General features: G+C 37.0%; 1 protein-coding gene across 1 annotated transcript; it reads right to left on the bottom strand.

The window, feature by feature from the left end:
• Positions 1,321–10,374, bottom strand: LOC105155949 (AT-hook motif nuclear-localized protein 8). The gene is given in 6 exon segments (XM_011071938.2): positions 1,321–1,606; positions 1,608–1,837; positions 1,938–2,099; positions 6,622–6,753; positions 9,407–9,459; positions 9,553–10,374. Coding segments are annotated over 6 exon segments (1,185 nt in total). The 5' UTR covers positions 10,133–10,374; the 3' UTR covers positions 1,321–1,578.

Raw genomic sequence — 12,556 nt, forward strand, 5'->3', positions numbered from 1 at the left:
CATTTGATACCTCGTGAACTTGAAAACAGAAAACTTTTCGAGTTATTGCTCTTCAGTATTATATTTTCGTCCAACTCATCCCACAGAGACTTAACAATATAAGTGTCGGAACAATAGAAGTCAAATAGCGTATTTGATAGAGCTGACAAAATCACTCCTCGGCATATTTGATCCCTCTCTGTCCACTGTGCTAACTCCGCAGTTCTGGGATTGGTATTAGTAGGTTCAAGTCTGGTCACCTGAATCACTAAAGTCCTTTCATCGTTGATTAAATTTTCATTCGTTGTTGCCAGCGTTTGAAAAACTAGCCGGAAAACTTACCGACAGACTGGTTAAGTCGACTTTTGGTGTTATCAGAATTGCAACAAAAATTGATTTGGCTTTTTTAATAACTTGGAAAATTGAAAGTGACACTCAAATATTTAACAAAAAATGGAGTGCTCAAAACAACAATTGACAAATTCTTTAAGATTTGAGTTTAAGTTTCGGAACAAACTTTTGAGTATTCGATCAAGGTGTTCAATATAGTGCTACACTAAAAGAACTGCAATCGTATTATCTTGGGAGGAATTACGTTGTATTACACTCACCCCCACAACATTTTGTATATTTATCAATTCCTTCACTTTTTCCATCATTCTCTTACGTGAGATAAGTCCCTTTTTTTTATTTTCTCAATCTAATCTATGAATTTCTTGACATAATTTATTAAAACTATAACAGCTTGGACTTTTACTGACAGATATTAAGTGTTTTATGACACTAGTGGAATCAATTCTTCATTGTTTGTAGAACTAGGAACGTTGCCGCCCATACTCTAGCTAAGTCTGCTTCTTGTTGTAAAGAAAGGTGTCTCTCACCCTCCAGACAACATTATTGCAGCATTGAACTCTGACTTACCTTAATATTTCATCCTTCATCCATTAAAAAAACAAGTATCTTTATTAAAGTTACACCCCATGAATAATTTAGATAAAGGACAATTTACTTCATTTTCAAAACACATATCATAATTTGGTAGTTTTTTTATAGGAGGCTTTTTCGCTCATTTCTCATATCACATGGTGAATGGCATTTTTCCCATCACAAGAAATCATTAGCTAACCAAAACAGGCCCAAAATGCATGAACTAAGACCACATTCTACCCGATCAGGAGGAGCAGCACTTTAAGTTATGATTCACTTATCAGGCATTGTCAGCATCAATACATAAGCGGTTGTGGAATTTTGTTTCATTCTATGAATTGAGAAAATTAATACCTGAAGGAGGGTACACTTTCAAATAATAAACACACAAAACAGCAACAAGAACCAAACATATGAGCAAGCGAATGCCAGAAATTGCTCCTTAGCAGGCAACAAATTAGCATGATCTGAATCGACAGTAGGAAAAGTGGACCTACAAAGACTAAGAAAGCTACAGAAAATGTAAAGTAAAAAAAAACTACAGAAAAACTCTACCAAGGATGGAAAGCGAAGGCCGTCCTATAGTCAGATTTCAGCATTTGCAGACCGAGTGTGTTGCTGAGATCCCCAGATATGTATTGCAGGAAATGTGATCTTAATTAGGGAGCATTTTTATGGAGTTTGGCCAACCCATATTTGAATACATTTGCATATTCTGCATTGGCTGCCCAGCATTTGTGTAAGGTCCGGAGCCATGATCAAGAGGACTAGTACCATCATTCTCCTCAGCCGACTCACTTGAAGCACCTGGGGAAGGAGGGCCAGCCCCTGTCCCTGTGACTGAACCACCAAAGTTCAGCATATTTGAAGGTGAAGCAGAAGGTGCATTTTTTGATTTTTTGCCTTCTGCAGTGAAGCTTCCTACCACAACCTGGAAGCGGAAGATGTGATTTAGATGGTGATTTCTGATGGACAGAAACAATAGCAGAAGCTCCAGATAGACAGTGGTAAGGATGCATAATAACCAGTACCTGAACAGGTGATGCTGCTTTAAGTATTCCTGCAACTCCACCACCCAATACTCTACCATCTGACCCAGCCAAGGACACACTCAGACCACCGGTTCGACTGCGGCTGCCATTATTCTCTGACAGCAGGAAGGAACCGGACAAGGAGATAATCTCAAAACGGCCCTGCAAATCAGTAATGTGAACTGTTATGCATGTGCCAGAAGAACAAGAAAAAGGTACAAACTAAAACATCTCCATTAATGGTCAATGTGAATGGTTTTGGTCCAGATTTAATCTTGCTATTGAACTATACTCTGTAAAATTATAAGAAGAAGTATCCATTTAGGCGTTGTTCTTATACTAGCAACTGTAATTAACTCCCAATACAGAATCAAGCTAAAGTTAGCTATGTATGTAAGTATGCCTTAAAGCAACAAGAAACTGAGATTTCACACATGCATCTTTGAAGCTACTTAGGCCCGGACAAGCAGATGATCTCAAAATGGCCCTGCAAATCGATAATGTGAACCCTATGCATGTGCTAGAAGTACAAGAAAAAGGCATAAACTAAAACATCTCCGGTAATGGTCAACGTGAATGGTTTTGACCCAGATTTATTCTTGCTATTGAACTATACTCTGTAAAATTATAAGAGAAGCATCCATTTAGGCATTGTTCTTATACTAGCAACGGTAATTGACTCCCAATACAGAATCGAGCTAAAGTTAGCTATGTATCTAAGTATGCCTTAAAGCATCAAGGAACTGAGATTTCAAACATGCATCTTTAAAGCTAATTAGCCCCCCAAGGGACACCCCAATGGTTTAGAGTCCAACATCTCATACTTAAGGTATTGGTTTTAACCCGATTGGGTGCGTCTGTGAGTGGGTGGCAGTGTGTGTTTAATGTGAAAAGGGAGAATAAAAAACTCCAAAGTAATTATGCCGTAGAAAGCATTTCTCCTAATACGTTATAAATTCCAAATCTTCCAAATTCTTGGACTAATGTTTCCCTTCAACGCCAGAGAACATCTTCAGAGAAAACAAATCACATAGCTACAATTGTTACTGCAACAAACAAATAGTTAGTTGGTTGTCATTTCAGTGTCCAGGTAAAATGTTAAAAAGAATTCAAAAACCTTCTCATTGTCATCTATGTTGCATAATTTGCAATAGGCTATACAGGAACCATCTTTCATATGGATGTAAATACGTGTTGAGCAGCAAAGAAACATTTATCATGAACTTCCTGTGCTCGAAACGGACAAGGCGTTCAGAGGACAGGTGACAATTAATACTCTTGGCTCCAGCAGCTAATGACATTTTGGTATGGTGGCAGTAAGTTAACCATACATCTAGAAACAAGGAATGTCTAGAGGAAAGTACTTGTAAATAATGTCTGACCATGCTCAAAGACGAGGACATAGATACTTTCGGACCTTCAATAAGAATAATGTTAAAGAAAAAATTTTCTCCAGAAGTTTATAAAGGTAATTGCTAACTCAATTATGAGACGGATTAATATATTCCATTTGTGTTTTTGCAACCCTCTTTTGCATATTCATTTCCAAATGACTATTTCTCCCACAGAAAAATGTAGTGAAATTTAATTTGCTATGCTTTTTATTTCCGTCACTAAAATCCCAGATCAAAACACAGCATAGTTTCCAGATCAAAGCAATACATATTATGCACACAATAAATGATGTCTGAGACTTCTGTTAGTGTTATCTACACTGACAAAGCTCTCCCTATAGCTTACAAGCACAAAGAACCAAGGCAACAATGATTCAAACATCTTTTTATAGCAGCATCTCACTTCAATATGAAAATTTTCACTCTTAGGCACTGACAGGAGAAGATCGGTAACAGGGGCAAGCTGCTCAAAAATTACCCCTTGGAAGGTTATGAAGGTTACATTTTGTTGCGAGATTCCAAATCTGGAGGATAAAAAAAGGAAATCACTGGGCTAGAAGCATCAGGCAGAGTAGTGCTAGAAGCTGATGAACAGTTAGTGAAACTAGCGATATCTGGGGCTGTTTGGCCAAATTATGTATTAGGAGATGATATACTCCATGTTGATCCAGTGGGTGCAGAAAATACCCGTATAGAGGCTTACGAAAAAAATAAGAACCAAGAAAAGAAAGAAGTCCATAAGTAAGGGGTGAGGAATCCTAGCAAGGTGATTATTTATACAGCAACCTAAAAGCAATTCTTTTCGTAACCAAACACATCGTAAGTTGATAACAGTTTACAGACACTCATTATCAGATAACTGGAAGAAAATTGACTTCCAAAGCAGAAAGTGGGTCCACTATGAACTTATCATCATTCTATACTGCCATATAGCTCATCAGCAAAATATATAAAGGAATCAATAGAATGGGACCCGAGAACCCACACCAGAAGACCTTTCCTAATTTGCTTAACAGCAGCATCACATGGTCAAAAACAGTGCTTTAAGAGGTGAGCTGATGGCAACGCATGTGCCCCGTGAAATCTTCCTACTTAACACATTAAATATTAAAAGAAATGCAAAAAAATTAAAAATAAGCTTAAAAGGTTAGGAAACTAGAAGAAAGAACATAATAGAAGATAGAGATCAAGAAGGCATTACATAGAATGAATAAGAGGGAAAGGATATTAATAGCTCCCAAGGTAATAATTATTAATTTGAAAGTTGCTGAATAATTTCTACCATAAGACACATAAAGATGTTTTTCAAAAATTAAATGGTCCAGAGAATTTGTATTTTAAATGGGTTGTTGATCTAAATTTTTGGGTATCTTGACATCCCAAAACAAATTGACACTTTGCACTTCATGCATAACCGGGGGCCATTTCTTCAAGGTTGTTTATGACTGCCCAGCTTGCCGCGAGTGGCCTTTAAAACACTGGTGAAAAGCTCTCTGAAATGCAGGACACTTTAGCGCATCCTCATGAGCTCTCCTAGTATGGTTTTTGTGGCGGATTGATAACATAACTTATGCATGCGCCAGTTCATTGGTTATTGGGTATTTGGGTGGAACAATGTCTTCTTAAACAATAAAGATTTATTTAGTCAGTTCATGGATCTGCTTTCTGAAGCAGATGGTGAAAGTATGTGGAAAAGCAAATACAAATGGAGAAAAGCTGCCTCTGAAGCTCAGTTTAGTGTACAATCAACTTTAGCTGAATCCATAAGTATTCCGAGATTTTCTTATTTTGCAAGTGGCAGAAAATTGTCAGGATGTCTTCTTATTTTAGGTCAAGTCATGCCATTGTTATGTTACTCACTGTGCTAGTTCCTTACACAGTTAACTGCTTCCCCAAAAATAATTTGGATTCCCTTGTTTTAGGATCTTCGTAATATATTTAAACCTTGATATAATCTCCTAATAAACGGATTGGAGGACTTTACAGAGATGTTGAAGCTATTTTTCCCTTACTCAAACCTAGGCCCTAGTTGTAAAAGGTATTCGGTATACATGAGAATACATACAAAAACTTGAAAAGCATGTCCAATGCTGCCCCTTCATGGAAAATGGATGCACAATCGCAGCTGAATATACGGAATGGTAAAAATGATTTGATGATAAGAGGATTCTACAGCCCTTATAGAGGCAGAAAACACATATAAATGTTTGGTTTTATACATGCCTTAGGTTTATGAGTAGTGGTTTTAAATAAAAGAACGAAAGAATTTGCTACTGATTTCAGAGGCCAAATTACCTCAAGCAAATGAGCTCAAAAAGAATGGATGTTATTTGAATTACATCAGAAGGTAGATAAAACAAAAGAGAAATCGGTTGACTCTGAAAATGCTATCAGCTCAAACTTTGAATTAAAAAAGGTTTAGAATGATGCCAAACCACAAGAGTTTCATGATGATCTCCATCATTTTAGTAATGCTCGACATGCAATTGCAGCACTAGAGAGTCATGATGCTCAGAAATTTCAGCACATATTATGATGCCAAACCAGAAGAGTTGCCAAATCCTAACTGAAGGCATGGCATCATGGAACTAGATAAACAAACAATTTTTCAGCTAAGACTATTGTAGAGTCTCAGGATCTTTTACCCAATAAAAGACCCAAATGATAGTTGCTACAAAACAACTTCAGATGTTATTCTAGAATCGACGACGCCTGAAACTGAAACACCGCATTTTAAAAACTAGAGTAACCAATAATTGAAAATATAAAGGAACATGTATTTTTCCACCTAACCACCATAAATTCACCCCAAATATTGCTGTAAATGGACATACCAATTTTTGTTTCCTGTGCTACATGCCTGATATGTCAGCCAGAGATATCATTTAAGAGAACTATGACATTTCAAAAATCCCAAACCGAGGAAGAGGGAGTAAAGAGCTCTTAAGAGGTCATTAGAGAAAGATGCATTATATGGGCCAAAGCACCTCAATAATATCTAATGTGCCATATCTTCAAAGACTTGGTAGGCATAATCTAACCAGTTTTACCCAAAGAAACCTCACAAAGAGAATATGGAAGGAGTGGCTACTATGCTTAGCTGTATGTAAGCCTGTATTTATTCATAACTCATTGAAACATGAATTGCAAGCATCATTTAGCTTATTGAGCAGATATCCGGATCTATCGGTATCAGATAAAGGCACTCTTGATAAAGAAAGAAAATTATTGATGGACCATCAATAAATCTAAGCAAGTCATAGCAATACAATTTATTCAGTAGCACACACCTCATATGTTACAGTGCCACCTGACATTGCTGGTTGGCGAAGGGTAACATTACAGATGGCACCATTAGCAGATAGAATGCAAACAGTCCGTGGTCCTTGCTGCGAAAAAGCCAGAATCTTCGAAGCTATGTCCTACAAAAGATGAAATCAGCAAAAAGATTAATACAAGATAAAATTCTGAGCCTTTGGTCAATTGTTAAGTTGGCCCCATTGCTTTCCTTTTTTGGTTTTACAGCAACTCAAATTTTCAAGAAAATGCTCCCTTATTTATTTGTTGTTTTTCCTTTTTATGAGAGTATTGGTTCCATATGGCAGTGACTGGCATCCTAGTGGTACAGCATCACCAAGAACTTAAAGGCCTTCCTCCACTATAGATGGACTAAGATCAGCTTGAAAATGAAGTCCAGTTTGGTAACTTCTAAGCACAAAAAAACATATACTAACCAACCAACTCTGAACCACGAACTAGACCTGAATAGCAATTCAAACGAGTGTGAACAAGGTCAGGTTGGCTAGGAAAGGCTTGCCGAAGGTTATCTACAGAACTATCCCTAATACTTGAATACAAGGAAAATAAAGAAAGTTAATAGCATTCACTTATTTGCCTAACCCAACTAACCCTCATACTAGAATATGAAGTGACATAAACAAAGTCAATATTTCTGAAAGCCAATAACTTCCTACTTTTTGATCTTATACTACTTTGAGTTTGGGAGAAAGTAGTCTAGAGATCGAATGCTGTTCAGCATAAAGGACACAAATGCCCGCTTCATGTTAAAACATAAGCATACTCATTAAACTTCCAAAGTCCAATTAATGTTTTATTTATCCATTCTATACAGCTGAAGTATATCTTGTTTTGGTCTCAGAGTGCATAATCATAAGTTTTTCTATTCCCTTCTTAGGATATCAGAGAACAAGACTAATTTACCTGAAATGTACTTTTCGCACCAAGACTACCCACTTCAAGTAATAATATGACACTACAAACGCTTAACCACAAGGCATAATTTTTTCAACTCTTCAATTTATTGCCAAGTCAAAGGGAAGCAATAATATTACAACAGAGGGAGGGAGTATAATATCAAACTTCCAGGAAATAATTAAGAAGTGTGACTTTGTATTGGTCTCTCAATTGCTGTAATTTAAAAGTGATTTTCTGGTTTGATATAAATTAGATATTTTCAATCTTTTAAAGATCAAAATAAGATTTCTAATCAGATTTTCTATATAAGGTGGGAGTGCTTTGCCGAAAAAGGTTTCAATTTTCTATCATATGATTGTAGGACTCTTCTACATGCAATGAGAAATTGTTATGTTCACAATTGGTCCTCATCTTCTACCATTTTTCTTTCAATGCTTCGTTTGACAATTGCTTTTATTCTTTCTTACTGCATTAATAGATATCTCGAGTGGCCTGAGTACAACTAGTTACATACGGTAGTGGCTAACTCCTAATTTGACTTCTCATTTCAATATTAATGATATTCATCCTTTTGGATCTCCATTTGGGAGACATGAAGCAAGAGAGTAAGTAGAACACTAGACATCAAGATTCAAATTGCACGAAACCAACTTTTCACAGCAATACATGATTCCTACAGCCCTTTGACAGCTCTATAGTAAACCAGTAAACAAGTATCAACTTAACTGAGCCATATGCCATACTAAACGACATTTGGATGCATGGGTTGATTTTACTCTTAAATGACATTCAGCTGCATGCGTTGAGTAAAAGCAAAGGTCACACTAAATACAGGATCTGCTACAAAAATCCCAAATAACTACAGCACAAATGGCAAATGGAGGATTTGGAGTACAAGTGAAAACAAGTTTCCACATCCAATACTAGAGAATTCACTTTTTACTATCCCTAATTCTTCCGAAGCCCAGTGCGACACGTTTTTTCTTTCCACTAACTGCCATGCACTAAGTTACTAACCATGTGCTATATCTACCTCAGAGCTTCTATTGCAATACTGACACTACAAGAAGAACAAGCCAGGACAAAAATAGAACTGATTGTCCTGTCTTACAAGGAGAACAACAGGGACAAGTATACCACTACTTGACCTTGCCTAACACACCATTGTTTTTGCAAATAAAGTGATATCTAACCTTGATTGTTAGAGATACATTATTCAAACTGAAAGCAAAAATTCTAAGCTCAGGATCATGATCTCTCACTTGTCAATAAATATTTCATGTTCTTCAACTTCATTTTCTTTATTGACCGACGTAGGTAGATAACATAAATAAAAATTCACAACCATTAGTAAAAAGATCAGTGACTTAAAAATCGTTTCTAGAGGCACAAAAACCTGAAAACGCCATCATAATGAGAACTAACTACTCATTCAGTAAATTTTACCAAAAAAATCACGTCGCTTCACCAAGTTCTATCAAACAAACCTGTGAACTCCCTCCATTAGGAGGCACCAGAATGTATAGTTCCTTGCTTGCTTATGAATTGACAGATATCACAATACTCATAGACAATAAGGTTATTAACTTCAAACATCTTCCAAAATATACTCATGACTGATAATTCTATTCAAGCTATAACTTCCATGTAACATATCAACCTCTCCCATTGACACAAGCAATAAGCATCTTATCTTTGCAAGTCAGGCTATGAGAGGAAATTGCCAAATCACTTCGAAAATTCAGCAAAACAGAATGTGCTCCACATAATGATTACATAGGAGAAAGCAAGCAATTGGAGTGGAACATCTTAATAATATAACCAAATTTAGGTATCAGCTAACCAGCATTGGCAATTTACCTCTCCTGAATTTACCGTAATTACATGAGGTGTAAACCCAACTCCCGGCGTCCCTGCCCACCAAACAAGGAACATCAGATCGCACCCCCATAAGATATGTACATATATGATAAGCACATCATATGATTAGTGGATAAGATTAAGACCTAATGCATCCAACTGTTTTTTCCCAGAACCAGGAGGCCTTCCACGGTTGCGTTTGGCGGGGGTTTCAGACGATGGGGTGCCACCACCCCCACCAGAATCCGTGTGGCCAACAGCAGACGCAATCTGGGTAACTGGGGCAGGGGACAGACCCAGACCAATGCTGTTATCAGGTGAGTACTTTCTGGGCCGGCCCCTTTTCTTTCTGGTCGGCTCAATGTTGAACCAACCGCCACCACTGCCAGAAGGTGACCCATCGGAATACTGATGATCTAGCGGCTTCGGGGCAGGGGCGGCCGCGGCGGGGGCCGCCATGGAGTTGAACGGGAAGCGGGGGTTTTGTTGGTGCATCATGGCGGTGTTAGAGGTAGCGGAGGAGGTGGGGGCGACAGAACTGTTACTGTTGGGTAGTGGGTACGAGTTGTTAGACGGAAGTTGATGGGTTTGAGTGTGTGGAACCAGTAGGACGCCATGGTGTGATGAGGGCGGTGGTTGAGGCTGGTGAGGGTGATGATGATGGTGATGGTGATGGTGGTGGAGGTGATGGTGGGGTGGCGGAGCGGAGGAATCTTGGGAATCCATTGGAGAAAGATGTGACGAAGAGAATCTTAAGTTAATACTAAAGTTTAATAAATTCGAACATTGAGAATGGAGGGTTGATACGGAATCTAAATTTAGAGTGAGTTCCAAGCGTGGGGAGATGAAAAGAAAAACTGGACAGTGGGCAGTGGGCAATGGGCAGGTGAAGAGTCGGGCGATCAGGGAAAGAAGGGGGAGGGGGTTTTGAATTAGGGTTTTTATATTTTTCTTTTTATTTGGGATTGGGATTGGAATGGCCCCAAATGAAGTTATATGGGAGATTCATTACCCACGGTCTACCTCAATGAGTTTGTATATTCAAGCGGCTAAAATCCATTATATCCTTATGTATTGGTTGAGATGTGATAAAGCAAAAATGTAAATGAATTTAATTAAGATCGACATGTAATTAATAAAATTAGTGAAAAGTGTAAGAATACGTGATAATATATTTAGAAATAGTTTAGAAAGTAAAAAATGTGTCTTGAGAGTGAGAAGGGAGTCTAGAGAGTGAGATGAGTGTCTAGAGAATGAAAAAGGCATCCCCATATAGACGAGTAAACTTGTATTTATAAAGGGAGTGCCCCTATCTGCAGGGGGTGTATCCCACTCCCGAGATGCCTGAGGAAGTTGGTTAAGATGGTTGGGATAAAGGATAGGTCGTCCTTATCCGCAATTGGATGTGTATTAGTAGGAGTTCTCTTTGTCTAAAGAGACCCCTGCGAGGAGTCCCAACCATCAGGGGAGTCTTCCTTGCAAGGTTGATGTGATTCGAGGTGGTTGCTGACACCTAAGCCAACTGGATGCTATGGTGGAGTGTGGGCTGCCATGTGTGGATTTTTTGGGTCGAATATTTTGTCAGACTTTAATCATAATCCAAGTCAGGGATGTCTTGGGCCTTCTTCATTTTTTCTGGGCTTCTTGGGGTGTCTAGGCCTACCTAGTTTGACTGTGGACTTGGGATATTCTTGGTCTCCTGGAAGTGTTATGGGCGTGGTATGTCTTGGGCTTTCTGGAGGGCACCATGGGCCTTCCGTTTCCTTCTTCTTTTTAGGCCGTTTGGACTTCTTTGGGCCAACTTATTTTTATGTACATCACCTTTAATTGATTAAAACGCCCCTGTGTTTAAAGTTAATATGATCAATTTACTTATTTTTATTTTTTTTTTGCATTTTAATCCATTCTAAAAATAAATAAATGATGCTACTAAATATATTTATTTAAATCTCAAAATACAAAAAAATATAATTTTTTTATAAATTTATAATTTAAATTGGAAAAATTAAATTAGAATCACAATACAAAAATTAATATACTAAATTTATTTTTCAAATTTAAGTATCAATATCAATTTAAATGTTAATCAATTATAAATCATTGTATAATTTAAATTATTACATATTTAAAATATATATAAATAAATTACATTACTTATTATAAATAACATTTAAATTTAAATAAATATTAAAATTATTTAAAATAAAAAATTTGAACTCTCTTTTAATTATTTCTAAGTTTGAAAATTTTTAAAATCAATATTTTATTTTTTATTTTTTTTAAAACTGTTGTCGCCCAAATCAGCCCTAGACGACCGTCACGTCGCCCAGGGCAGAGCTAGGTGACTGCGATCGTCACCCAAATTTATCTTAGACAACGGTCGCATCGCCACTGCAGAACTGGGCAATTGGCCTAGATCTGGGTGTGACCACATTCACAAAGGATTTGTACGACCACGACGGTGGCAATTTCTGAGTTGGGTGGGAGGTTGGTGATGGGGGAGAGGTTAATTTTATCAATTTTCTTAATTATATATAAATATATATTTAAAATTAATTTAAACCCTTATTTTTTTTATAAATTTATGATTTAACGATTCACATGAATTGATTACATCCTACGGCTTTGATATATCTAAAAAAAGATCGAACTATCATTATAATAAAAATCAATATATAATATATACGGATATAATGGCCACTTTGTAAAAGAATTAACTGCGCCTATGTTTGAGAATATATAGGGTGCTTTTAACCTACTTTTAAAATATAGGGGTTCTTAGCTAAGATTTCAAAATACATGGAGTTTTTGTGATATTCGACCTATTAAAACTAAGTTCGAGCTTGACCCATCAATTCAATCAAAATACGTGGCGAATTTGAGTTCAAGCTTGAGCACATCCTGCGCTCAACCTCAAACACTTGAATTTAAAACTTATAGATAACAACTTTAATAAATAAATTTTTATTTTAAAATCACAGGCGAAGGCAAGCCCTATCAAGCCTTAACGACCGAAAAAGCTTGAACTTAGCCTAGTGCTATCAACTTATCAATCCCCTAGACCTTTATTATTAAAAGAAAAAAAAGAAAAGAAAAACTAATCTTAATTTGTCTACAAAGCAATTGTTTCCACTTTCGTATTGTTATATA

The sequence above is a fragment of the Sesamum indicum genome, linkage group LG2 (genome assembly GCF_000512975.1).
Source record: "Sesamum indicum cultivar Zhongzhi No. 13 linkage group LG2, S_indicum_v1.0, whole genome shotgun sequence".
Taxonomy (NCBI): Eukaryota; Viridiplantae; Streptophyta; class Magnoliopsida; order Lamiales; family Pedaliaceae; genus Sesamum; species Sesamum indicum.